The following is a 26596-nucleotide window of genomic DNA, read 5'->3' on the forward strand; positions in this document are numbered from 1 at the left end:
CCAGTACTGAAAAACAGAGAAGGAAGAGCAGTGGAGAAAAAGAAACAAGAATTATCCAGGAGAGATGACTGGCACAATCCAAGCTCCCTGCTGATTTAACGGAGATCACAATACAGAGTGCAGAAATACAATACTTGAAATACAGAACTGTCTGTTCAAGTTCACTGGTTTAAAGTGAGGGGAGTTATTTCACACTTATGCAGCTTGTGCCATTTGTAACCCTCGAACAGAATCTCACCCAGAAACTCTCTTTACACCTTGAAAAGGTCACACACAGAACTCCTTCAGCCTTTATTATTAAAAGCTTCCTGCCTGGTTTTACTGTAGCGAAAAAGGTAGTGACCTTACATTTAATCACATCAAGGACTCTGTGCTTTAACTTACTTTAAAGACTCCTTATTCAGGATAGCTTTATCCAAGAAGTCTTTTGCCAGATAATGATGTTTTTAATGCAGCGTGCAAAATATCTCTCTCGCTGCAGACTCCAGTTGCTGAGTAAGCAGCCTCTCCACTGCCTGCAGAAAGGAGACTCTGAGAGAGGTCCAGGGGAATCTGCATTCAGCCAAATCTACCCCACATGCATGTGAAAACTAATGAAAATCAGTTGTGAGGCCCTGCAGCTCTACAGGAGTACATGAGATTTACAGCAAGGCAATGGATTTGTAGAATCCTGTGTCTTTGGTTCTTTCATTTCTTAATGCTTCATCCTGAGCAAAATTAATCTTCTTAATGAAGTGAAATGGAGCAGTAATTAGCTCCTTCACTTGCACATGTTTAACCACAATTCCTTTGCTGGGTTTCAGAAGTGCACAGGACTTCCATTTTTACCTTCAGCTTGGATCTCCCTGTTTAAAAATGCAGCAGATGTAACTTGAAAAAATGTATCTGCTGTGAGCTGTATGCTAAGGCTCTGATAAATGCTTTGTCACATTTGCTCTGCTTTGTACTTGGAAAGATTCTTATTTGTTTGCTTTTATGTTTCTACAACTCTCTCCTTTTTTTTGCACACCGTTTCCAGGCAAGGGATAATTCTGTCAGGGATGACAGGCTCTGAGGAAAACTTTCTGTTCTGCATTTGGCTTTTCTCCACAGGGATTATCTGGAGCTGAGCAACGAAAAAAAGGTCCAAAGTCTGCTTCAGAAAAGCCCCTTCTCGACCATTTCATCTCAGCCTTCACAGTTTTGCCACGTTCACACCTGCATGTAACTGGCCAGCACTAGATGAGGGATGGTGTCATCTACAACATACTAACACAACTTGAGACAAAGCTTCCCTTTTGCTAGAAGACCCCCTGAATAATTCACCTCCTGTTTGGAAAAACTCCCTGTGCCAAATTCTGATTTCTAAAAAGAAAGCTAGATGTGGTTTTGGGGGGTAGAGGAGATGAAGGGTGGTTTTGTACTTGTGGGAGAGAAGGGAAAAAATTAACAACTCTGTGTCCTTTTCATTACCTTGGAAAGATAATATCACCTATCCTCACCTCAGTTTCTGTAAAACAGGGGAATACTATTTATTATTACTGCTAATCTGTTCAAATACTATGACAGCACTTCAGTGAAGAGTGTTCTGTTTTCCATGGATACCAAATTTGAAGGTAGAAAGCAGAGCCCAGATGTGCACAACAGCCTCGGTCAGCAGAGTTTCAGATTTTGGAACATCCCTTCTCTTCCGGAGGCACACAGTCTCATAAATACAGGACCATTTTAAGTACAGACCTGTTATCAGTAAAAAACATGTAAACAAAGCTTGTGAGGAGGAAAGAGTGGCTTACTTTGCTGTTTCTCTGGCTCTCCCAGGAGCAGGACTCGGCCTCCTGAGGAGCAATCCCTCGCTGGAAAGGGTGGTCACTCAGGCAGGTCTGGCACAGCGGGGGCTCCAGCTCTGAATCCCCTGCAGGTAAATTCATCACAGTGGACCCCGGGTATTTGAGGCTGGCATGTGGATGCTTTTCAGCGTTGACCATCGGGCTCTTAATCCACCTCCGTACCTGCCAATACAGAAGGAGATTATGGACTCTCTTTGCTTTACAGCAGTTGGGATGGCACGACAGGTTTTCCAAAGAGGACAGGAGCACAAACTGGGGAAAATAATCAGTTATGAGGATCAGGATCAATTTTCTGCAGGAAAAAGTACTAGGTGAAGTCAGGGTGAATGCACACATCATCATAGCCAGGCTCTTTATGCTGAGAATTTTTTGCTGCTTCATGCAAGTCTTCCATAAATTTATCTACAAAATAAAGGCTTTATAAATATATTGAAATACACAGTAGACTGCTAAGAAGCAAGTGAAAACTACCCAGAGAAAGTACTTCCAGCCTAAACCCCTCAGTTTCCCCACGAGAAAAAGCAGACTGGTTTTGCAGGAATAGAATTGTAAGACTTGCTTTCTGCAGTCCCTTCTTTCAACAGCAATATCTCCTGTGTCATCTCTGACTTCATACGCTAACTTAGCGTATTCTGTGCCTCCTATCACTCTATTCAAGAGTCAGTTTCTCTTTCTGGGCTGCCCCAAATTTTGACCCTGCTTCCTCTAACCTGCCTTCCCCTGCCTATTCCTCATCTCTGCAGCTTCCCAGCTGAGACCCAGTGCACTACAATTAGGAATGACACTGGTTATGAGCAAAATGCACTGTGCTGGCAGGGCACACTGTCAGCCTTGTGCACTTTGTTTGCTTTTCCTTTTACTTCTGTGACTGTCTCTTTTCTGCCATGTGAATCAAAAGTACTGGATTTTCTGAGAAGTGAGGAGTGAGAGACCTTTCTGAGCTCTTTTTCCAAGTTATTTTGCACTGTGAAAGCAGAAAGACCACTATGTGAGCTGTGGTATATTTGCACTGAATCTGTTCAGAACTCTGTCATTTGAATGCAAAGGATGGATAGCGATGTCTCAGGACACACTCTCCCAGCCTGGAGGGAGAAGGCTGAGACAGCCAGGGCTGACAGCCAACTGTCCATCCTCTTATTGACAGGATGCAATGTCTTTGCTCTGTGATCTTGGTGTCCCTGGCCTCAGCATCTCCATTCTTCATTAGGAGATAATATTTGCCATTAAAGGATGTTTTACATCAGGAAAAAAAACCCCATTTTACATTACATTAATCATGAGCAGGATGGCAAGTGCTTGATTAACAGTGGAAGTCTATATCACAGCAACTGGTAACCAGGATCACGTACAATAAACAAACAGAATGAAACATCTCTAACTAGCCTTCTGCTGGTGACTCCTCCGTGAGCAAAGTCCCTGCTGAGCTGACCTGCCGGAAATCTCAAGATTAGGAAAATTTCTCTTTTCTCTCTATGGAAACCAAGCAAACAGATTTCTTTCTGTGGACAAATGAACAACTTTCCAGTGCATTCCGCATTTACATTTTTTTAGTGTCAGTTTGTGTGGATAATATTACCCTCTACTTCCATGCTCTGGAGCATCCCTACAAAATATCCAGACTGCTTTAGCTTCATGTTGATGGGTTGAAGCTATAGGGGAGACAGATTACTTTTTTCAGATTTGATTTCAACAAATATATATTGAAACTGATCTTTTAAATCAGGCACATTTCTTTAAAATTTTTTGCCAATCATAATTGATTCTGTGATTGTTAAGCACATCATTAAATAAATTATTCTCCCCAAGTAAATGCATGGTTATGTGTCTTGATATAATTTCAGATTTTGGTGTGCTGAAAATAATTATATTCATGTTTAAAAAATAAAAACAACTTGATTTCCCAGTGTAATTTTATTACAGGAAACGTTCAATATATTAATGTGATTCTGAAAGAAGTAAATTTCTGTTGATTTTTTTCCTTTTAAGTTTTACCTGGTGATTAGTTAGGTGTTGTCAGGCCTGGTTCTGCCTTTCTTCCTGGACATGCTGCAACTTCAGTCATTTCACCATGGGTGTACAGAGTGTGCAGGAATGTGCATGAATAAAGAACCAAACCAACAGCAGAAAGGACTGGGGCTGCAGTGAGCTGCAGGTTCAGTTTTCCTTAAAAATTCAGGAAACATAGGCCAGTCTTTAGCTTGAGACTTCTCAATTCCATATGGAATTCACATGTAAACGTGGATTTAAGATATCATTGAGACCCTATGATGTTTGGTTTTGTGATATCAAATTCATTACATTTGCAGTGATATAGTTAAATAATCATTTCTATTGTAACTTCACCTGCTTTTTCACTGTCTTGTGTTTCCATTTACATATCTGTAGCCTGCCTGTGTATGAAGAAGCATTCAAGATGTGACCTGGGTTCTTCTCATGCACCAGAATCTGTTAGTATTGAATGATCTTGTGGCTGTAACTTTTAATGGCAGTGAGATATACATTCTGCAGTATAATGATCATAAATTAAAAATTAACCAACTGTGCTTTAATGATGAGGGAAAGTAACACAGAGTGCATTTGATGAAGCTGCACACTCCAGAGTCAGAGTGTAGATGGCATTTCTTTCTCTAGCAACAGCAAGTGGTTCCTGAATTCAAACTGAATTCTAAAGAATTTTTCCTTATTTATTATTTATTCCCAGCTGACTCCTGATTTTAAGTCAGATACACATCTTTTTTATGAATTACCTATTGCTGTTTAAAAATGTTGGGCCAAACCAAAGTTTTCACATGATAGGCCCTATTATTTACACATTATGGCCTGTACTGAGAGATGAAAAATAAGCATGATCATGAACACTTCTCTGGTCCTACTGCTGTTCTGTTGAATGCAGAGTTTTGGGGAAACTGTGGAGAAAAAATCCAGGAGCATCCAGCTTTGAGATTGAATGGGCCAGCAAGATTTTTTTTTAGTGGTTGGAAAAAGTTCAAATAGATTAGCACACCAACAAACGCACTGTCAGAGGAGAGCTTTAAAAGTAGTTTTTCCTTCATTAGGTGGGACAAGGTCCAGGTTCATGAACATCCAGCCACGTCTGCTCAGTCCAGGACACCGTGCTGACTCAGCAAGACACACGTAGCATTTCAATAAACTTAACTGAGTCACTCTGAAAAGTAACATGTAGTCAACAAACACCAGTAGGAACCCAGGGCCCGCACGGCTAAACCCAGGGAAGTTGTTTTTCTCTCCTCTGAAACCTTTGCCCCCGAGTGAGGCGCCGAGCCGGGGCCCTTGGTGCCTGCCCACGCGCCCAGACCTGCCTGGCAGCCGCCCGCCAGGAGCCATGCTGGGCTGGGCTGGGCTGGGCTGGGCTGCCAAGGAGCCCTGCCAATGCCAGGCATGTCGGCTGCTTCTGGGGCTTGCCTCCATGGATGTGCTAAAGTTCGCTCCGCAGTCACTCGCAAGCTGCGTGGATGCTGAAGGCGTGGATGGACGAACGCGTCCAGCCCTTGTGTGGACAGCTTGGTGCAGAATTATGGGGGGTTTAATGCGTTCTGCAGCCATTTATTCCATTTATCTAAGTCAAAATTTTGGGGTTTATTCTGAATTGAGAGGTTCAGGAGGACTTTAATGTCATTCAACTCCTCTAATTTCACTTCTTCAGCTAATTCAGAGCAATGCCCCTCAATGTCCCTTTGCTGACAAACCCTATATTTTCATTTTGAAATTCGTAGGTAACACAAAGTAAAATGCACAGAAGAGTGTAGGAAATGTAATGATTCACCACTGACTTTCAACATATATCCATATCCAAAAGCATTGAAAATACTGATTTGAAAGTAGGAATTGGCAGCAACTTCATAGCAGCAAAGTCAAGGTCTGACTTTGGAAGAAAACCAATTTCCCTGCCCATTGCTCTGCAGGTCTTGGGTTTCTCTTGATGCTTGTGGATTATATATTACTTTACAGAGGGCCTCAGTTAAGTTTATTGAAATGTTATGTGTATATATATTAGTCACTGAATTCTAAGTCCACACTATAGGCTTTTGTCTAGCTTTAACCTTAATAGACTTCATAGATTTTTTTCAGGTTTTAATATTTACATTTCCATTAGACAAATGCCTTAGATCTATAGCTCTGTTTGACTTGGGCTATCTTAAATGTTGCTAAAGGATTCAAAGTGCAAAAGATTAATTTATTTTGAATTCACTTGCACTAAAAATTTTCCTACACTGAATTGCACAAAAATAAAAAGAATTTCAAAGAAATTTCTCTGATTTGACAAATTAAGATTTACAAGTAGCAGAGGATAGTTTGTTACTTGGGGCATTATATGATTATAGAATCATGGAATGATTTGAGTTGGAAGGGACCTTAAAGATTATCTAGTTGCAATCTCCCTGCTGTGAGCAGGGACACTTTCCATGAGATCAGGTTGCTCCAGGCCCCATCCAGCCTGGCCTTGTGCATTTCCAGGGATGGGGCATTCATAACTTCTCTGGGTAACCTGTTCCAGAGCCTCACCACTGTCATATTCAAAATTTTCTTGCTAATACTTAATTTAAACCTCTTTCTATTTGAATTCACTCCTTCTCCTGTCGCTATATGTCCTTGTAAAAAGTCTCTCTTTAGACTTCCTGTAGGGCCCCTTCAGGTACTTTAAGGCACTACAAGGTCTCCCAGGGCTCAAACACCAATGTGCTAGGTGCATAATTCTTTGTGGCACTGTAAGGAGTATATTGTTATTCAAATACATTATTTTTTGTTATTCTTGTCATGATACCCACTACCAGTAAATAAACTAGAGCTTGCTCCCAACTGCAGGAAGCAATCTTATTCTAAACTCCTGACGACTTCTGTACTTTTTGAGGTTGTCAAAGCGAATAATTTCAACTTTTCCAAAATAAAAAATTTCACATGTTCAAGTCAAATGAAATTTTTACTTTCTTTTCATTATTATTTATTATTGAGATAGAACAAATTATTTGGAACAAATGCACTCAACTTCACACTCACAGACTTTAATGACTGGGAATAAACACTTCTCCACCCTATTCTATTCTATTCTATTCTATTCTATTCTATTCTATTCTATTCTATTCTATTCTATTCTATTTTTCAATTCTTTTCAATTTTTTCACCCTTTTCAATTCTTTTCTATTGGTGGTTTTGTTGGACCAGCAAAGGAACTCTGGAACTAGTCAAAATTGTTTGGTATTTCTGGCATTTCTTACAATGACAACAAACAAAATTGATGAAAACTTTCCCCATTCTATCAAGAAAAGTGAGTTCAAAGATGTGTTGTGCACCCTTCTAATACACTGACATGTTTCACTAATCCCAAACTAAATTGAAACATGACTTTTGATAGAGAACAGCTCTAAATACCCTTTTCCCAAGCGTGGTCTGTAGCATTGCTGAAAGGTGCACAAGTATTTTTTTAAAGGCTCTTTATTTTCTGAACCTTGTTTGCCCAAGTTTCTTTGTTTGCTTTGCTTTCTGAAAACATGATATCCAACAGTGATAATCTCAGACTTGAAAATTGCCAGATGTGATTAAATGAGATTTGCCAAGTTCCAGGGTTTTTTTCACTCCTGGTTTTTCCTGTTATGTAATAGCAAAGCTTTTAATTTCATATGGCTCAGTTGTCAATGGCATCAGTCGACTCAGCACATTTTACACTTTAATCAGTTATCCATAAGCCAGTCCCCATCACTGCAATCATGAGCAATATTTTCCATGAGAGAAACACCAGCCTGGTCTCTAGGGCTGCTACCAATGCAGATGTGGCTCTTGCTCAGAGGAAAAAAGATGCCAGTGGCATCAGTGACCATCCTGGAGCATCCTCCCTATCTCTGGAGACTCTGAAATACCTGGTGCTTCTCAGGACAAAGACAAGCTTCTTTTCTGGCTTTGCAGATGAACAGTTCACCTTCAAAACTGATGAATACACAGGAAAAGAAAAAGCAGGTTATGCAGGGACATAATGTCTCGCAGGATTAGGCCATTTGTGGATGTAGCAGTCAGTCCACTCCACTAAGACCCAGTGTCTGATATAGACCATGGATTTCAGTAGGATTTGACAATAAGGTAGGAAGGCACATATCCTGGAGTAATATTTGTGTGAAAGAAAAAAGGCATAAGTTTGTAGACAAATTTTATAGGCCACTAGATGTTTAAAATTGAACACATTTGCTGAGGACTGAGCATAAACTGAATGATGGAATGGCTTCAGGGAAACTGGAAAAAAACTGCTTGGAGGTCCAGTATTATCAGGTAGTTCTCAATGAAGCATCACACCCATCAACACAATAGTATCAAATGTAATCTGACAGCCTGTCCAACCAAGTGCTCTGTACAGCAGCATTTTCTCCCTCCAAGACTTTGGACACCTTTTTTTTTTTTTCCCTTTTTTTTTTTTTGTGGGAAATTTGAATAAGACACTCTTGAGTGCCCTTGAAAATTTTCTGTACTTAAATGTCCATTCTTGATGAAAGTTTGTTTGCATCAGTTATGGGTTATTTTGGCTCTTATTCAGCTCCTTTACTCTGCATGTTGAATTCCAAAGTCTCTGGGTATTCTTTTCCCTACCGGCCAATACCAAGCGCCTCGACTGTGATCTAGGTCAGTGTATGTGCCTGTGTTCGAGTTCTGCCTCCCTCTGATATCAAATGCACATTTCTCCTTCTCCAGTTGCTGTTCATCCGATCCCTTCTTTCCTTTTCCTGACATTATCTAATTTCACCCTGGACAAGGATTTGAATTTTCATCCATTATGTAAAACCGAAGTGGACACGGAGCTCTTGGAATCATCCCCCCTGCAGTCTTGAGGGCGACTGTCAGGAAACCTATTTAAATTACAATTAGGGAGATTAGGGAATGAAAAGCCCCATTGTTCAAACTGTATACAGTCATCTACTTAAGTGGAAAGTGGCAAAGGAGAAGGAGGCTGATTAATGCCCCGGCTGAGATCTAGCACTACTCTCTAGCTGACTCTGACATTTAATTTGTCATGTCCCACGGGAAATGCGGCACAGCAAAAGAATCGGTTTGTCAAATCACCTCGAGCTTCCCCCCCCGACCCCCCCTGCAGGTCGGTGAAACACATCACTTTGTTGATTAATAATCACATTCTATTTTAAAAGGGAAAGTGAAGGGCAACTCGCTGCATAGTCATCGTTTGCTGCTTTCCCTGCAAAGCCGAGAAGCTGCTCGCAAAAAAAGCAGACGGAGGCCAAATAGCAGAGCACGTTGTCTCTGCCCGAGAGTGGATGTACATGGCCTGGATTCATGGAGAGCTCAGTCCTCCAACTGTGCCAGGAGAAAGGTCACCTGTATGTCAGGGGGATCTGGGGAGGGACAAATTGGCCACAGCTCGGGATGGAGAAGCACAGGAAATTATAATGGTCTTCACAAGAGCCCCAGCACGCTTCGGTATTGCAGGGAATATAAAGCATCTGGCAGAAATCAGATCTATCAAAGGGAAGATAGAGCAAATTTTTCAGTACTTGTTGTTGCCATCACTTGGATTGTTAACACATCAAGTAAATAAGGCAGATTTTTTTTGAACGTAAGTGTGAATGACATGTCTCCAGGCCACAGAAGAAAGTCAGCAAAGGCAAGATTCTTAAAAAAAAATTGTCAACATGTGACTGCATTCAGGCACTAATCCCAGAAATTGATGGGTACCAAAATGACTTGAGGAATTCAGAATCCTCTAAATATGGGTTTCAATATTTCTGCTGAACAAGTTGTAAATCATGTAAGTCAGAGTATGAAGAGCAGCAGAAAATTTAGGCACACCAGCCTTGCCAGTAACTAGTGTTAATGGGCACACAGCAAACTGCCTGGTTGATTTTCCTGTTCCAGTAAATGGGAAAACTCTTGCCAGCTCCAGTAGTGGAGGAGAAAGTTTGTAAAACCCACATCTCACATTAATAGCTAAATTAACTTTTGCTCTACCCTCACACTGTTTTTTTGTAGTGCGGCACCAAAAAAATCTAAACAACTGAATAGGCACCACTTAGGATTTTCCTCTCTTGTTGTCCTCGATAGCAATTGTTAGTGTCATGGGATTCTTTTCTCTGTGAATAAATAAATAACTGATGTGTTGGAATCAGGTAAGAGCTCTTGGATCAATTGCAAGCACTGATGGCACTTGTTACTACATGAGATGAGACAAAAGATTCACTGTCCATTCTGGTGTATAAACACCCTCTGCGTATTATGTCAAAGAGGAAAACAAAACAAAATGGGGTTTATTGTGTATGTGCAAGTGTAATCTTTCCAGGCTACCAAGTTAAAAGTGCTTTTCGTCTAGATCAAATAAAAACAACATGAACAATACAACCCGAAATCCTATCCAAATAGTCTGAGGCTGCTCGCTGGTACCTTCTCTTCTCTGTTCTCTGTTTTATGTGAGCAAAGCCAATTGTCAGTAAACCTAGTCAATGTTTATTTTAACTCTTGTTCTGATAAACACCACATCCCACATCTATTAGTCAAAGCCTCAAATCAGTCCGCAGGGTGCTGTGGGCATCTGATCCAGGCACAGGAGCCAGGGAATGCATGCTTGGATGTGAATGGGCAGCAAAGGTAGGTGAATGAAAAAATTCCAGGCAAAACAAAGATACCTCAGTGTACTTTTTCTCCATCTCAGTTTCCTGATGCAACTGTTGTTTTGCATCCTTCAGTAATCTGGTCTGAAATTACCCAGCATTATGAAGTTTAAGTGCAGTGCAAGAATAACGACTGCAGTGGCAGAACACTATGGATGGCTGGTTACAGCACCAAGTCCCATTCCACAGTCATCCTTAGCTATTCAAAAGCTTCATACTGTCAGAGCAGGGAAGCATATTTTGTGTGGCCTGTGTTTCCTATTTCAATTATGAGCCTAACACTGCACTTCACTAATTTGCTTTTGATTTGGCAGAAGGTGACCCTTCTAATTTGTTATATAACTTTGCATAGCATCCTAATTTTTTGTCAGTCTTTAAAGCAACCAGAGCCACTAAACAAGCTGATTTAGGATACCTGGTCTTTCTGGCCCTGTGAAACAGATGTGCCAAACCATTCACAGAGCTGTGAGACAGATCATATATAACTTAGAAAGACGCAGTATTCCCAGAGGGGGTCCCGGTGAAAGGACAGTAATTTTTTACAGGTCAGCTCCTTTGCAAGGCAAGGCTGGGCTGGGACCTGGCAGCAGGGACTTCAGCAGCCTGTGCAGGCCCATGTGTAGTGTGGCATGGCAGTGCCATGAGGGAGTCTGTCACAGCCTTGGTCAAACCCCACTTGAGCACTCTGGGGTGGTCCTGCCAACTCTCAGACTGGGTAACACAGACAAGGCGAAGGTCTTTGCTTTTCAGTTCCAAGACAAAGGACACATTGACTAATAGAATCATATAATAGGTTTGGATTGAAAAGAACCTTAAAGATCCTCTAGTTCTCAGCCCTCTGCCATGGGCAGGGAGACTTTCTACTTGACCTGGTTGTTTAAAATAACATGCAAGGTGTTTGCTCAAAGGCATATCTTTCAGGAAAATATCCACCATTTCTTTTCCTAGCTTTTTCTGTTGACCAATTTGCCTTTTCTAAGAATAGTGTTTGAGAAGAAAGAAATTCTGCATCACTGAAATTAGCCATTTTCAAATGGCCTCCCAGCTGACATGCAGTATACAAAACACCAATAAATTTCCATCAGGATATCAAATATTGTTTTATTCTGAACCATACAAGAACTTATGACTTGAAACACCATCATCATCAGGGATTTAAGCTAGGAGGAGAATTTATAGTTCAAGAGTTTTGACAAATTAATTGACTGCCAAATGCGACCAATTCACCGATTTTCATCACTGATTTTTTCCCCACCAGGATGATAAAATGAACTTATGGAAAGCAGAACAGTTGATACATACTCTGTTGCTGTAGGAGGACATATGGTCCTGAATAATTTGAAAATAAAACATACATCATTGTCTCGCATTTGCACAGACTGAAAGCAAACCTCCTTGATACAGGAGACTCTTCTGAGGTTAAAATTTGTTGGTTAATGATTCAAAATTTTCTGTGCATGATATTCTTTAGAGATATGTAATGAAAGCTTAGCTCAGGCAATCTGAAAGGTAGACCAAATGTTTACAGTATTTCCTGCTCCAAAAGCTACAAGCAACACTTATTTATAATCCCACGAGGAGGAAACTATTATTTTCTCATTACATTTCATTCTACCCTGAAATCTGCTTGATTTTTACCAAGCTTCCAATCACTCTGTGGTGACTAAATGCCTCCTCCATTTGAGAAATAGTTCTTATGAGTCCTCCTTGGAGAGGGGGAAGTGACTCAGTGCTCCAAAAACAAAACAGCAAACACAAGATGAACTCACAAATCTGAAACCCCATCCCATAGCAATTTCATCACCTACAAAACTGCAGCTGTTTCAATTTGTGAAACTAAGCAGTTTCTCCTGCACCTGACAAACCTGCCTGGCATTTCAATAAATTGTTCCATGTGTTGTTTTTGCTCTTGCTTTAAAATAGCTTGAGAAATATGGTTTTAAAAAGGGCTATGTACAGACAAAAAGTACAGTTAATCAGAGTAAAGCCACATTTTCAAACTGCCAGTCAAATCCAGTGATTCATATGTATTAAAGAAATAAATGTTCTTAAGTGAGAAACAGATATAGTTACAGATGCTAACCAGGCACACTCAATAAGTATGAAACAAGGGAGGCTTTCTTTCTGTCGTTTACATTATTTCCTTTCTTAGCTTAGTATTTTTTCCAGGGGCACACTCACACACGCAAGAAATATATTACACAGCACTTTTATTCCTTGTGGTCTTCACTTTATTTACAAGATGACGGCAATAAAGAGCTTTGATTTAGAAACACAAGCTAAAGTATAAGTCACCAATGCTGACTTATCAGCTTGTGGGTTGGAGTCTCCCACATGTGTAGGTTGCTTGTTTTGGGAAGACTGTGACTGAGGCAGCTTGTTTTGAGTCTCTAATTCCATATGCTTGGTTATGTGTGGATTTTCTTTTGCTTAACTCTTGCAAATAAAAAATAAATATTCTGAAGTCATTTCAGGCAAAAGCTACTGAAAGCTCTGAAAGCATTTTTCCTCCGAGAATGCCAAAATTTTTTGAGGGTTCTATGTCAAAAAGGTTAAATAAGTATGACCTCAGAGAAAAATGTTAAAAATATCCTGCAGGTAGGACAATTTGCATGGTTTCAATTTGGTGTGCATATCCTTTTACAAGACTCCTAGTCACCAATATATATTACTGTGTCAGAGAATAAGTAAAATGGAGAAAGCAAACAGAGGTTGAAGAAGGCAAGTAGAAGGAGAAAACTCCTGAGACAGGTTTTCAAATGGACCGAATAGTCTTCCTAGTAATGTGGTCATGAAATAAGGGAAGTCAGATGATGTCCTAGCACTGTGGACTTGGCCAGTAACTTCTTCACTAAAGACAACATTTTGAAAAGCAGCAAATGTGCCAATCTCAGCTCCCTTCCATCCCTGCAAATAATTTCTCTCACTGGCAGAGTGCCTGGACATGTGGCACACCAGCTTTTGATTCACCTGCTAGGTGAACCAATTTTTTGGTGGCATACCTACACTGGAGAAATCCAGTGTGGTTGTCTGGATCCCATATAAACACACAGATGTGCAAAGACATTTGGGTGCAGAAGCTGCTGGAGTTTTCCAAGGCTCACACAAGTGACTCTAAGAGCTTCATAAAGCACACTGCTAGGCTGAACTCTAGAAGTTAGAGAAGCAGCAATGGAGGAGCAGCAATCTCTCCTGTCAGATCTGTATGGGCCTATTCAGTATACAGGCTACTCTATGGGAAAAGTGCAGGTTGGTTAGCCCTTGGAGATAAAAAAAGGAGAAGCATGATGAACAGAAGAAATTTGGTAAAAAGAAGATGATTTATTTATATATTATATTTAACTGCTGGAGGACTGCCAGTCTGCTTGGAACTGCACAGAAAGAGAACCTCATCAGGCTTGTCTGATATCTAATTACAGCTCTTTCAGGCTTAGTATATACAGAATAATTGGGGAATGAAATGAACAATCTCAGAGTAGCTCTGACCTTTTTTCCCTTCAACATTTCTTAATTAATCTTAAATAGAGAAGGAAATAATTCATTTAGTCCAAGCAAGATATCCCAGAGCAGTCACCTTTGCTCTCTTATCACTGTACAAAAACAAAACGAAAAAAAAATACAGCATAAAAGAAGAAAGACATGAAAGAAAAGAAACTTTTGAATCTGAAATGAGACCTATTCCTCTCACAGGGAGCTGGTGGAAGATGCATGCATGGACACCATAGGCTTAGGCAAGAATGGACACTAGTGAATGCTTCTTTCTGACAGACAGGGTGAATCAAATCTTACAATCTCCTTATCAAAAATATACATCTCCCATCTCCACCATATGCATTGTATCTCCTGATATTATGCATTGGGGAGATATTGTCAAACTGAAATGCAGGAACTAAAAGAGAAGTGTCAGGGCCAAGATAATGAAGAGAGACTCTAAATTCCCTCTTGATGATTGTGATTTTTCTTGCCTCTCCACCTCTCTCAAGATCTTGGTAGTGTTAAAGATACCTCTGGATGACTGCTGCATCTTTAAGATGCCCTCTGCAGAGCTGCTAAGCATTAAGCAGCATTTATGTTGTTTTTTTTTTTTTTTTGAGAGTTCAAGACCATCCCTGGCTAGTTGTCCCAAATAAAAAGGCTTGGTTCTTATTTAACTTCGTCTACCAGTTTCTGAGATGAACAAGAAACCAGTCTGAAGTCAGTGATATTGCTGTACAAAGGGACAGGCTGTGTGTGGAGCAGGAGAGAAGATGACATGGAGCCAGGATGCATACAGAACACAAAAACTTGGAGGCACAGCAGTTGTGGTTTTCATCACACCTCCAGTCTGCTAGCATAAGAAGAAAAGGTCACACTACTGAGCTAAAGGTTGCTTTGGTTTGAATATCATAGGCTGTCCTCCAACATTACCTTCCATTATCTTCTCTTCAGATGAGTTTTCTTGTAGTTATTCTTTGTATTGCAGCCTAACAGTCAGAAAGGTTTTACACAGAGGATTCCCACAATCACTTTGTTCCCATAGCATAGAGGTTTAGACCAGCACTCCAACCAGAAAAGTTAATATTACATTGGCTGCCCTTGCAAGGAGACCTCCTTTGAGCTGACCCTTAAGGAATGTGGGATTCAAAGTTTTGCATGAATCGGAGTGTGTCAAAAAATGTCAATGTGCTTCAAAATGTCATTCATTTTAAAACAGGACATATACTATCATTATTCAAATTCCAACCTACTTACAGTTTAGGCCATTAAAGCTTATCAGTCTTTCATTGGAATAGTGCAGGGGTCTTTTCAAAAAACAAAAGATACTGAAAGAACTGTATATCTTTTTTCACTAATCTTAACTAATTAACATGGAAAGAATTCTAAGCCATTTTATGGATCCTATTCTTGGGCAATTTTTTGCAATACATCTAAATTTGTATTATTGACCTGCAATTCAAGCATTTTTCTTAATAACCTTCTTCACTTATTTCTGCTACACACTTGAATACTTGTGCTCCAGTTAAAAGAATACATATAAACTGACTGAAGCAAGACAAATATCTGTATTAAAAACAGAGCATAAAATAAAAGATATCGTTCCCATCTGTAAGTACAAAAGCCCCCAACTCTTCCCCAGTCAGTCATATAAAAATAATTTTGATGGCAAGAGCAGCTAGTGATTTTGACTATCTTATTGGTGTCCATGAAGTCTCAACTGAGATTTGAACCTGATCTATTAAGGTGCTGTCAGTCTCTTTTCTCTACCTTGAAGAGCTTGCAATCTAGACAGTTGGCCAAAGGATGCATCTTAGGATAGTTGAGGTAGATTCCCAGGGTCAAATATTACAAAAGAGTCTGAGTTGCAATGAGTTTGTTTTCCTGTGTACTCTTTTAACACCCAGTACTGCTGCAAGGTAGCTCCTTAAAAATACCTTCTGAAAAGGCCCCAGCCTACAGGGCTGCTGAAAGAGTGCTGATGTGGGTAGGCACAAATTGAGCCTTTCCAGAATGGGAACCCCAGGGTCATGTTCCATCCCCATTTCACACCTGTAGTCAGCTGGCAGTGGGGCAGTGGATGCAGGGTTCCCTTTCTCCTTTAGAATATTGAGTGTTTTCAGAACTAAGTCCTAATGTGTACTGCTTGACTGACAGGGATTTTTACCATGTGTTGTTCTCTGGATCTTTCCAGAAGACGGCAGAACCCCCATGGCATGGTTTGCACAGTGTACAAATGTATGTGGCCCTGAAGAGCACAAGTAGACGGGTTGTTGGCATCTTAAAAAACAGCCCCTTGACTACTGAGCTGCAGCATTTGACTGTACACACAGTTCCTCCTTCAGTGGAGTCAGGACATTAAATGGTTTGCTGCTGCTGGTGGTGCACACCAAACCAATCTCTGTGCACACCTACAGCAAAAAGAGGCTGCGCACATCTGTGCTCCTGATGCTATGCAGAACTTGCTTGCTGGGGTTTGCTTGTGGAGACACAAAAGCAGTGAAATAAGCGCTGGATTATGGAGCACAGCAGGCTCCAATCTAAGGCTGTCACCTCTTCAGCCATTTCCTGATGTGCCACAGTATGGGAACAGGCTTGGTCACGCTGGAAGACACTTATAACACAAACATGCCCCTTGGTACTCTTGACTTTGCAGGGCAGGCAGAATCTCAATTTGTGATGCTTTTTCCTTTTGCAATTTTTTAATGAGCTGAGTAGACTGGAAATAATAGCTTTTTAATTTAACACAGTATCTAGCATCTTCTGATGCTACTGCCATGTCAGCAAGACTATATTAAACACTTCTGACCACTTGAAAAAAAATTATTTTGGTACTGCTGTTGTTAAGCTGCTTAAAATGCCTGCATAAATTTTGGCCACACAAACCCAAGCAGATGTTTGCTGCTGTCTTTCAAGAAAAATAAATTTTTATTTTAGTGGTGGAAATTTAGAATAAGGGTCAGGAAAGAAAAATATATTTTGCCTTGTATATGAATTTGTCTAACTGACTGAGTTACTTATTTTTTTCTTTGTGCACTTATCTGTGAAATGGGTATGATTATCCTACCTTGTAAGGATATTTTGAGTCTTGGTTAATTGCTTGTGAGCTGATCTGGAAACGTCTCAGTGCAGTCTTCAATAAACAGTAAGATTTATTGCTTTTGGAGCTATTGTTTTTCTTATTCCCTATATTTAATCATCATGCTATAAAAGCGACTGTTGTAAATAACAGCCACTGGCAATTATTTTGTGATAAGGTGCTATTTAGAAGAACCCCATTCTGTGTCATTGATTTGATTTTGCAACACTGTTTCATGGGTTTAGGTCTTGCTTGGTTTTCCGCTGCTTTAGCATCTCCATTTACATGTTTTTCTGCAGAGATGGTTCCTGCCCTCCTGTTTTCTTCTTCTTTACATCAACCAATTTGTCAGACAGATATAAGCTTTCCCCTTGCTTTCAGTTCTCTGATTCCTTTCTCTATGGACACAACCCTTGACCTCCCCTGAGCTTGTAACCCTCATCAAAGCCATGTCTTTAATTAGCAGATAGGGTAACATATACACAGAGTTGCTCCAAACTCTTAGTCCTTCCCAGCCCCCACAGATCAAATTTATCAATCTCCCCATTTGGCAGAGGAATCACATTGATTTTTCAGTAGACGCAGCTGTCTGCTTTCTTAGTATCTGTTTGCATCACCAGTTACCACACAGCTAAGGGTGTCCAAAACCCTCTGTGCTGTTTTTCTTGCTGACATTTTCATGCATCGCAATGTTTCTCAGACAGTTTGGATGTTTAGACTAAGGGTAAGTGATACTGAGGCTGCTGAGCTATGATAGCAGTGACAACATTGTGTCTGGGGTAGAATTGCTCTAAGAATTTGACTGTGGCATTTAAGACACTGTTAATATGCACTTGGCAGGAGACTGGGAGATCTCACAGCTGGCCCTTCCCCAAACAGAAGCCAAGCTCAGCTCTTGTAGTAGGCATGTAGTGAAAGCAGACCAAAGCACTCTTCGAGCTCAAGCAATACCTAATCTGATCTTGAAAGGAATGAGCTGGAGCAGGCTCTCAAAGGAACCTCCCCCATTGCTATTTGATTTTAGTGATGGTGGATAATGAGGACCTGAAGGTGGTAAAAGAGCTGAAAGTGTTTGGAAAAATTAAGTCAGAATCTGTAATTAAAAAAATAAAGATGTCCATTTCTCAGAAAAAGTGAGGTGAGATAAAAAGTAAATATTTAGATGAATTCTGTGCTCTGAGTTTTCCTGGAGAACACTGATGTACAGCATAGAAGAAAAAAACAACTTATGGGACTATGTGAATAGAAACAAAACATCACATCTGAAGGGAGAGCAAATTTTAAAGAGTTCAGTAGAAAATGAGATGACACACAACATGCATTTACCAGTATGCAAAACTTGCCTGATATCTTCCTTCCATGAGGCCAATGCAGATAATCTAATCCATATGGTCTTTGGTAACTCAGTAACACAGTGATAACACAGGGGAAATAAGTTAATATGGAGAATAAAAATAGTCTTACAAATATAATAATGAGATAAAGGAACAAGCTAAAAGTGTATTGTCAAGAGGAACGTTACTACTGCAGATGGGTTTGATACAGAACCTAGGCTTGTGCTCAGAAAATTTGTCAGTGCCACACAGTTCTGCTTAGCAAAAGAGGACTAGAGTGGGAGGAGAAGAGTGGGATGGAGTTTAGAAGTGTGTAGTAGACTCCATGAGACAGAGCTTTGAAAGAGGACTGTATGGATGCTTTGGTAACCCCAAAGAAATCTCTTAGCCAGCAAGTATGACAGCTGCCTCTGTCTGCTAGAATTACTGGGCAGTGGAAGGTCTACCTTAAAGGAAGAGTCTAAAGGAAGTTTCTTCTTTAGCCTAGACAAATACAGCTGAAAGAAGAAATGACTGCTCTCTCCAGTGGTTGTATATATGAGGGAAGGGCAAGAGCTATATAAGTTATTACTTTGTGTTGGTAAAAGAGCAAATGGGAATAAATTGGTCATGTGTAAAACTAGGCTGAAAATGAAAGGAGGATTTCTAAGTTTTCAAGCAGAGTGATTTTTCCAAAACTGGAAGAGAATTGGGCAGCTTCAAGTATTATCTTGACACATTTGTGGTAAGAATTAAGAGATGTGTTTAGGAAAGTAGAATAAGCTTAAGCTTAAGGAGTATGGAAGTGTTTTCTGGTATTAAATTTTCTATGAAAGAGGAAGCAAGAGGATAGAGGAAGGAGAAAGGAATAAGAAATAAGAAGATTTTCCTCTTTCTTGATCTTTTTTTCTTTCTTTCCTTTTTCTCTCATTCTGCTGTCCTTCCTCTATTCTTCCCTATTATTTTTTTCCTTTAATTCATTTTATTCCAAGATATTATACTTTAGTTCTAATAACACTTTCATATTTTAGTTTTAAACAAGGGACTCGGGCATTTTATTGTCTAGATTTTGGCAGTTTTGTCTCATAAATATTTTCCTGTATCTAGATGAAAAACAAAATATTAGCAGCAATCCTGACCCAAAGCACATCTTGGTTTAATGGGAAGACAGAACAAAGCAACATTTTTTATGGAAAACCAGTACTGGGCCTTACACTTTTTCTCACCTATTGTCATATTTCATCCTGTGTGTTTACTTAATAGGTTTTTCAGGAAACAATTGATAGACCGAAGATGAGAAAACTGTTGGTCAGCTCAGTGGCCCTCTGTGGCAGAGTTAAAGCCTGATAGAGATATAAGGCCACCTTTGTCTCAGTTACCTTAAAGCCCCATGGTAGCTGTGGTTATACACACATGAAGGCATTTAGGGCTGTGGTGGGCAAGGCTGAGTGCTTACACACAGAACAAGTGAGATGGGGAAAAAATTCTCTGCTGCAAGTCTCTGCCTTACTTGCAGTCAGCCAGGATCCTTGTCTCTGGAAATCACCTTTAAAAAGTCTGTACTTCTGTGACATTGGCCCAAGCAGCCAAGAGAAGCAGCAGTATAATCAGTCATCCCACATAAATCTGAGATTTTCCCACCGTACAGACATCTTGTCTCTCATTTTCTTCTAGGTAAGTTTCCAGTTATCCTAAATAAAAGGTAACTCCAGCCCTGAAATTAATTTCTAGACTTGTAGAAGTGGCAGAGCAGAGAGCAGTACCCCCACAGCAGAGTCTACCAGAGGGACCATAATCTGTAGGAACTCAGCTGGAAGTACTGCATTCAAGGGCTTTCTGTATAGTTACTGTAGTCCTAAAAATGGTATTCAGGTAATTCTGCAGTCCCCTCAGCCACGTATTGCCTTGAGCTCTAATGCAGCCTGAGCTGTCATCTTCATGCATGATGATGTTTATGAGATAGTCTCTTCAAGCTTGTATATGGAGAAAGCTGCTGGTATGTAGTGCCATAAAATATCAACCTAGAAAGGAGAAGGACATGGCTTCCACAAACTACTTGTTTGAAAAAACTGCATAGAAACAAAGGTTGCTATTTTCTCTTCATTCTTGGCTTGACCTAAATTGCTAATTAATGTAAATTTTCTCAGTGAAAAAGGATTATGGATATTCTTTCCCTTATCAGGTTTCAGACTAGCAAATCCTTAATCCCTGTAATAAATTTCTTCCCTAAGACATGCCTGGTTTCTTTTTTCTTTTTTTTTTTTTTTCATTTTATGGAAGACAGCTATTCCTTTTCCCATTTATCAGTCATTTATCTTCTTCATATTCTGAATAAATTTGTGTTTGGTCTTGGTCCAGACCTAAGAGGATAATGAATTTCCATATTCACCGAGGTTACCATATAATGAATACAGCATTTAAGTGACAGGGGCAGTCCATCATCACTCATTCTTGTTTAACCATGTTGTTTTGTGTTGTGATACATGACATGGCATGTTATTTTGATATGAAGGAGGTCATATATTGTAAAATATTATCCAAAATCTCTATAAGGTAAGTCAATGCATCAGCAGAGACAATGCAAATACCACAAACACCCACTTGCCAAAAAACACGTGGCAAGGATGGCAGTAGGTGAAAATGAAAAGCCTCTCTGCCCTGGGATACACTGTTGGCCATAGGTTTTTGCCATCCACTACCATTTTATTCAATGATCTTTTGAATTGGTGGCATCCTGCTCTGTGGGCAATCCTGCACAGCTCTGAAGGATGAGACATGCAAGCCCCTTACAACAGAGGAATGTGACTCCTGCCAATTAACAAAACCTTTTAATTTAACCTTGGGAAAATCAAACTGCTGCTAGTGCACGAAAAAGGGAGATTTCCCAAGCATTTACAGCCAAAGCTGTTTAACGGGCTATTTGTATCAGTATCTAGTATGCAATGTCAGTAGACAGGGAAAAGGATGGTACAAAAATGAAGGTAATTGTGTGCCATCAGATGACAAGGTCTTTTAACCTCCCAGCCTTGTCAGGAGCTAATCCTTTTATGCCATGACCCAATATTATTTGAACAATGGTGTTCATCTTCATTGGATTAACTTCATATTTCCCCCTTGTACCTATATATGACCCATCTTCTCTCTCCTCCTCTTTTTAGATCTGTGCCATCTTTAATTAAACCCCAACATTTAACTATTAAAACTTCTGATTCTAAACACAATTACTTGTTACACCTCTTGCAATGAAAAAAAGACAAGCATTGTAAAGCCATTGGTTTTCTTCCAAGCTGCACTCATTTTAAGTGGATGAAGTCCCAGTTTTGTTGTTCCAACCTCACCAGAAGTGAGTGCTACAGGCTATTCTGCAAAACAAATAGTTTTTATTTCCCCTTTTATTTTAATGAAGTGTGCTGCCCTTTAATTTCAGCCGTTCCTTCCTGTTCTCTGACCTCTGGACATGATTAGCCCATACCCTGAATCATCTGACACAGCAGGCAACATCCCAGAGGGTCAGTACTTTGTCATCAGAGAATAAGCCAGGCTTTAAAAAGTCTGTTCCTCAAATTCAAGTCAATGTTTGAATGCACTTTCAGCCTAGTCTAAATCCACAGAGCTCTGCCAGTCTTTTCTGCACTCTTGGACACAAACAGGATTGCAATTTAATGAAAGCATAAGGCTCAATGGGAAATCACAACAATGAAGATACATCTGACACTTTCTTCCAAGAAAATCAGAGTTGAAAAAATAGCATCATTTCCCAAAAATGAGTGTGTTTTACTCTATGTTGATTTGGATTTACTAGAATTAGACTTGGAAAGCACCTCTACTAGAAATGTGAGATTTTGAGGAGACAGATGCAGTGATCTCAACCTGGAAAGATCAAAGCCCCATCCCTTGTTTCATCATAGACCCTGCTGGTGATCTGGGAGGAGCCTGCGCAGTGCCAGGTAACAAGTCTCCTTCTCCAGGTTCCATCTGTCAGTAAAGAGGGACAGCAATGCCTCACCCAGCAGCCAGGACTGCCAGGCTCTGCAGTGCAAGTCCTGCCTCTCGCTCTGGATGGAGGATGCATGCATTGGGTTGCTGGTGACAGAGCACTGTGCTGTGGGGATGCAAACTCTCAAACAACTCTACCACACACTACACTCAGACCAAGAAACCTCACACGTATACTTCTGTACATGCAGGATTCTGGTGGTTGCTCAGCCAGTGTCCAGGTCACTGGCATGGGACCAAAACAACTCTTGCACCATCTCTCCCTGTTCTCCCAGAGGTTAACCTGTGACACATCATCTGTCCAGCAAATGGAAGATATATTCCTGGGAGTCAACAACTTGTTATGAATATGTAGGTTTTTTGTTTGTGTGTTTCAAACACTGACATTGGACAATTTTTTGGGAGGAAGGTATGAGGGGTAAGAGAAACATCAATGAATGCATTTATCTATTAAGAGAAAGGTATAGGGAGAGAATTCCCTTCTTTGTGTCTCTAAATTGGTTTTACTGATTTCATCTATCTTCATCACAATAGCAAAAAGGCAACATCTGTTAAAATGAAAACCTTCAGAAACCAAAGACAGCTATTTTCCCTGATCCACTGTCCAGGACTCTATCAGTATGCCAGTTTCTTCAATTATTACTATAATTAATAATCTCTTTCAACTGAAATTCACTGATTATCAGCACAGCTCTGAAAAAAACCACCACAAATAACAATTTTCCCTTCTTCTTGAGCAAAATTAGGTAGAGGTTTCCGTTGGTATCTTCTCAGTGGCTCTAAACAGAGATAGAAGGCAGTTCCCAATACAGGAACCATATACAGGAATTGCAAGCCAGTTCTTTTCCTCTTTAAAAATACAATTATATTAAAACTTTCAAGCAGTTAAAAACAAAAAACAAAAAAACAAAAAAATAAAACAGATAAGTCTTGCTGGTAAGCTGAGTATCAGACAAACATATGCCAATTGTAATGTACTTAGATGAGTAGCATGTTGGGATGAGAACCATTTTTATGGGCTGAATTTACAAACTGTTTGAGTTATCAGTCTGAGGCTTCTACAAACCACCTTGGAAACAACAATTGTTGGCTAACACTGCACTTTTTTCCTCTGAGTGACCCAGGTAATATTTTCCACATCTGCCCTTAAATGTGGCATCTTGGTGCCCAAAAGGGTTTGACCCCAGCTTACAAATTAGTTACTGGTGTGGGCTTCATTTTCTTTGTCTGAAGGGTTAAATGGACTGACAATTATTGGCATAATGGGGAGAGAGAGAAAGAGAGGGAATGAATGGGGATGAATGAATGAATGAACTAATGAGTGAATGGAGAAGCTTATCTGCTGCTACTCCAGTCTGTTTAAAGAGAGGGTTGTTTTAATCACTCAGGAAATCCTTTCCATAGTGTAGTCCCTGCTAACAATCTCTTTTTGATGCTTTGCTTCTCCTGTCTGGGGCTACCCAGATTTACTCAGAATACCTGTCCTGCTGCCACAAGGAAATGACTTTGTTGCTCAAGTTAAATAGGGTGCAGTATTGTCACTATAAAAGAAAGGATCACTTAACAAAAATGATGAGATGGAGTTACACTTGCATTTCCCTGATGAAATCATCAGATAAAATTCACAGCAAATATTTTCTAAATCCTGATATATCTAAGTTAAAGAATATAAAAGAAAATCAAATCCAGGTGTAGCTCAGTCTTACTCTTTTCTCCTGCATTAATTATTATTACAGGCAAATTATAAGCTGTGAAGTATTCTCCTGAGCTCACAAATGCTTCTTTGTTCTCTTTTCCCCCCTACTTTGTGAGATGATGAATGGATGTGGGTAATGCCACACTTGAGGAAAGTAAATGGAAGGTGTGGAGGGAGTCATAACCCTAGATGGATGTGGAGGAGAGAGTCAGAGACAAGCTGCAACATCCCTGCACTCTGCTTTGGAGTGCATTATCCCAGCCTGAATAGCTGCCTGTATTGCGTCAAGCCGTGGGTCAGCTGAGACAGAGATACACATTCCACAGCACAGAGTGCTGATGTAATGCCTTTCGAGCCCCCAGCCTCGTCCCCCCTGCCCAGCTCCTCTTCACCTGCGCTGCTATTGCCCTTGGTGTTCAGTAGAACTGCCCTTGGCATGGACTCCGTAAAGTAGGAGACCAATGTAAAGCACTTTCTTTCTTCAATGACTTTCTTTCTGATCTGGCTAAGTAAGAAACACAGCAATAATAAAAGGGGGGGGGTGGGGGGGGGGGAAAGAAAGAAACAATTAGAGGAAAATCTTACCCTCTTTTTAAAAAACTGAAAGGCTGAGCACTTCTTGACTGGAAATCCATTCATGTCTTTGTTGACCATTTTCCACAGAGAAGGGTACACAGTGATAGATCCAGTGTGCCGGTGTGGCACTTGCTTAGTGCATCTGTTTTCCTCTGTATCCTTCCAGCTAATGAAGACAGAGCAGGGCAGGAGGCTCACGGGCACGGCTCAGGCAGCTGTCCTTTACACATTCATCCTGCTGCACCAGCTACTGCAGCAGCAGCAGCAGCAGCCTTTTCCAGCTTTCAGATGCAGCTGTCTATTAGCTTCTTAAAAACATCCCCTAAATACATACACTCCTGTAAAATCCCGCGACAGCTCTCAGATCACAGGCAGCAGACCTCAGGCTAAGTGGGTCTCACATAAACCCAGGTCCATCCATCATCCTGTGAGAGTTACTGGTACCACATGCTGTATAGGAGCAGAGGACACCCTGCTCAATTTGCTATTCCCCTTCTTCAGGTGGTGTGATTCACTGCTGTTTGAGATGAGAGCTGGTTTTGATTGTGCAAATTTCAGTGGGAGCTGCAGTTCAGCAACAGCAGAGAGAGAGAGAGAGAGGGAGGGAGGGAGGGAGGGGAAGGGGGGGGGAAAGGAGGGGGGAGAGAGGGAGAGATGCACAGGCAGAGCAGCCGAACACAAATAACCATACAAAGGATAGTAGAAAGACTCACGGAAAGAAGTACTGAAAGGCAATATCTTTCCCTTGGGAGAGTGACAGGGGTATCTGTCATTTTATATGTGAACAGTCTTTGAGTAAGATGAAAAAAAATACAGGTCAATTTAAAAAAATATATTTTTCCTATGTTGTTCATTTAAACAGTGGCACTTTGGAAAAAAGCCCATCTGATGATCAATGCAACACTGGGTTATGTGACAGGACATGCTGTAGAGAGTTAAATGAGCTTAAAGGAAACCCACAGCTCCTATAAAGTACATTTGCTATATGTGATGCATATAAATGTGAACTAAGCAGACACAGACACATTTGTTCAGATATTTCTGTAGAAACATAGGTATATAGCCTTTAAAATCAGAAGAGTTATTTCATGGAAGAAAAACAGGACTGAAAGAATCTTGAAAAGATACCTTTTTTAACTTCCTTTTTATTAAATTCAATTGAGTTAAATTTCACCAAGTCCAGGGAATCCAATGATATGTTTAGCTAAACTGTAAAGTATCTTTTAATTAAGCTACATTTTCCAGCAAGGTTTGGAAAATGAAATACAGTTTTCATTACCTCCTATCAGCCTGTGTTCCAGGTTAATAAACCTCATTTTCCAGAAAGGACCTAATTTCTAATATTGATCTGGCTTCTGGTTCTAGTCGTAACTTCCAGGATTGGTCAGCCTCTAATATAAAGTATATTTGAGGATAGTGGTCTAATATAAATAATCTCTAAGTTTAGGTAAATGGACTGAGAATTTCACATTTTTCCATGGAAGCCATTTTCAGTAGTCTTTGAAGCTACTGTGTCACTCTTCCCTGTCCCTTTTATCCCCTCTTTTGAAGATCTTTTAATAATAAAAGCTGTATATCCTATCCCAGTGCGAGTTTCCCTTATTGCATGTAGAGGTGAAACAAAGAACTTACATCTGCTACCATAGCTGTTCCCCAGAGAATCCCACAGGTCTGTGCACCTTTGCAACTTGTTGAAGAATCTAGGCTGAGCAGCTTGTAGGCTATGACCTTTTAACAAGTCAAAAAAAATATTATTTCCCCACTTTGTACCTTTGGCTCTCCATCACTACTTATAAATGATTTGGCTGCACTCATCTTAGACATGGAATTTCTTAAGGATGTAGTACCACAGCATTCATTCCAAACTTCTTTTCCTCATACCTATTTCCCCATTTTTTTTCTTTTCATTTCCCATCCTTTCCCATCCTTTTTCTGTCCTTTCTTCTCCTTTTCCTGTTTTTCCCATCCCTTTCCTGTCTTCCCCCTTTGTCTTTAATTGCAGCATTCACAGTGGTCAC

At 40.2% G+C, this 26596-nt stretch overlaps 1 protein-coding gene across 1 annotated transcript in view; it reads right to left on the reverse strand.

Annotated features, from left to right (window-relative positions):
- The window catches only part of SGK1 (serum/glucocorticoid regulated kinase 1), a 68695-nt gene extending 44039 nt beyond the window's left edge, over nt 1-24656 (reverse strand). The window contains exons 1-2 of the mRNA XM_062489990.1: nt 24588-24656; nt 1773-1988 (exon numbers count right to left, since the gene is read on the reverse strand). Coding sequence (XP_062345974.1) covers nt 1773-1988; nt 24588-24656 — 285 coding nt within the window. The remainder of the gene's footprint in view (nt 1-1772; nt 1989-24587) is intronic.
- Between the last annotated feature and the right edge of the window lie 1940 nt (nt 24657-26596).

Source organism: Cinclus cinclus, chromosome 3 (genome assembly GCF_963662255.1).
Source record: "Cinclus cinclus chromosome 3, bCinCin1.1, whole genome shotgun sequence".
NCBI classification, from domain to species: domain Eukaryota; kingdom Metazoa; phylum Chordata; class Aves; order Passeriformes; family Cinclidae; genus Cinclus; species Cinclus cinclus.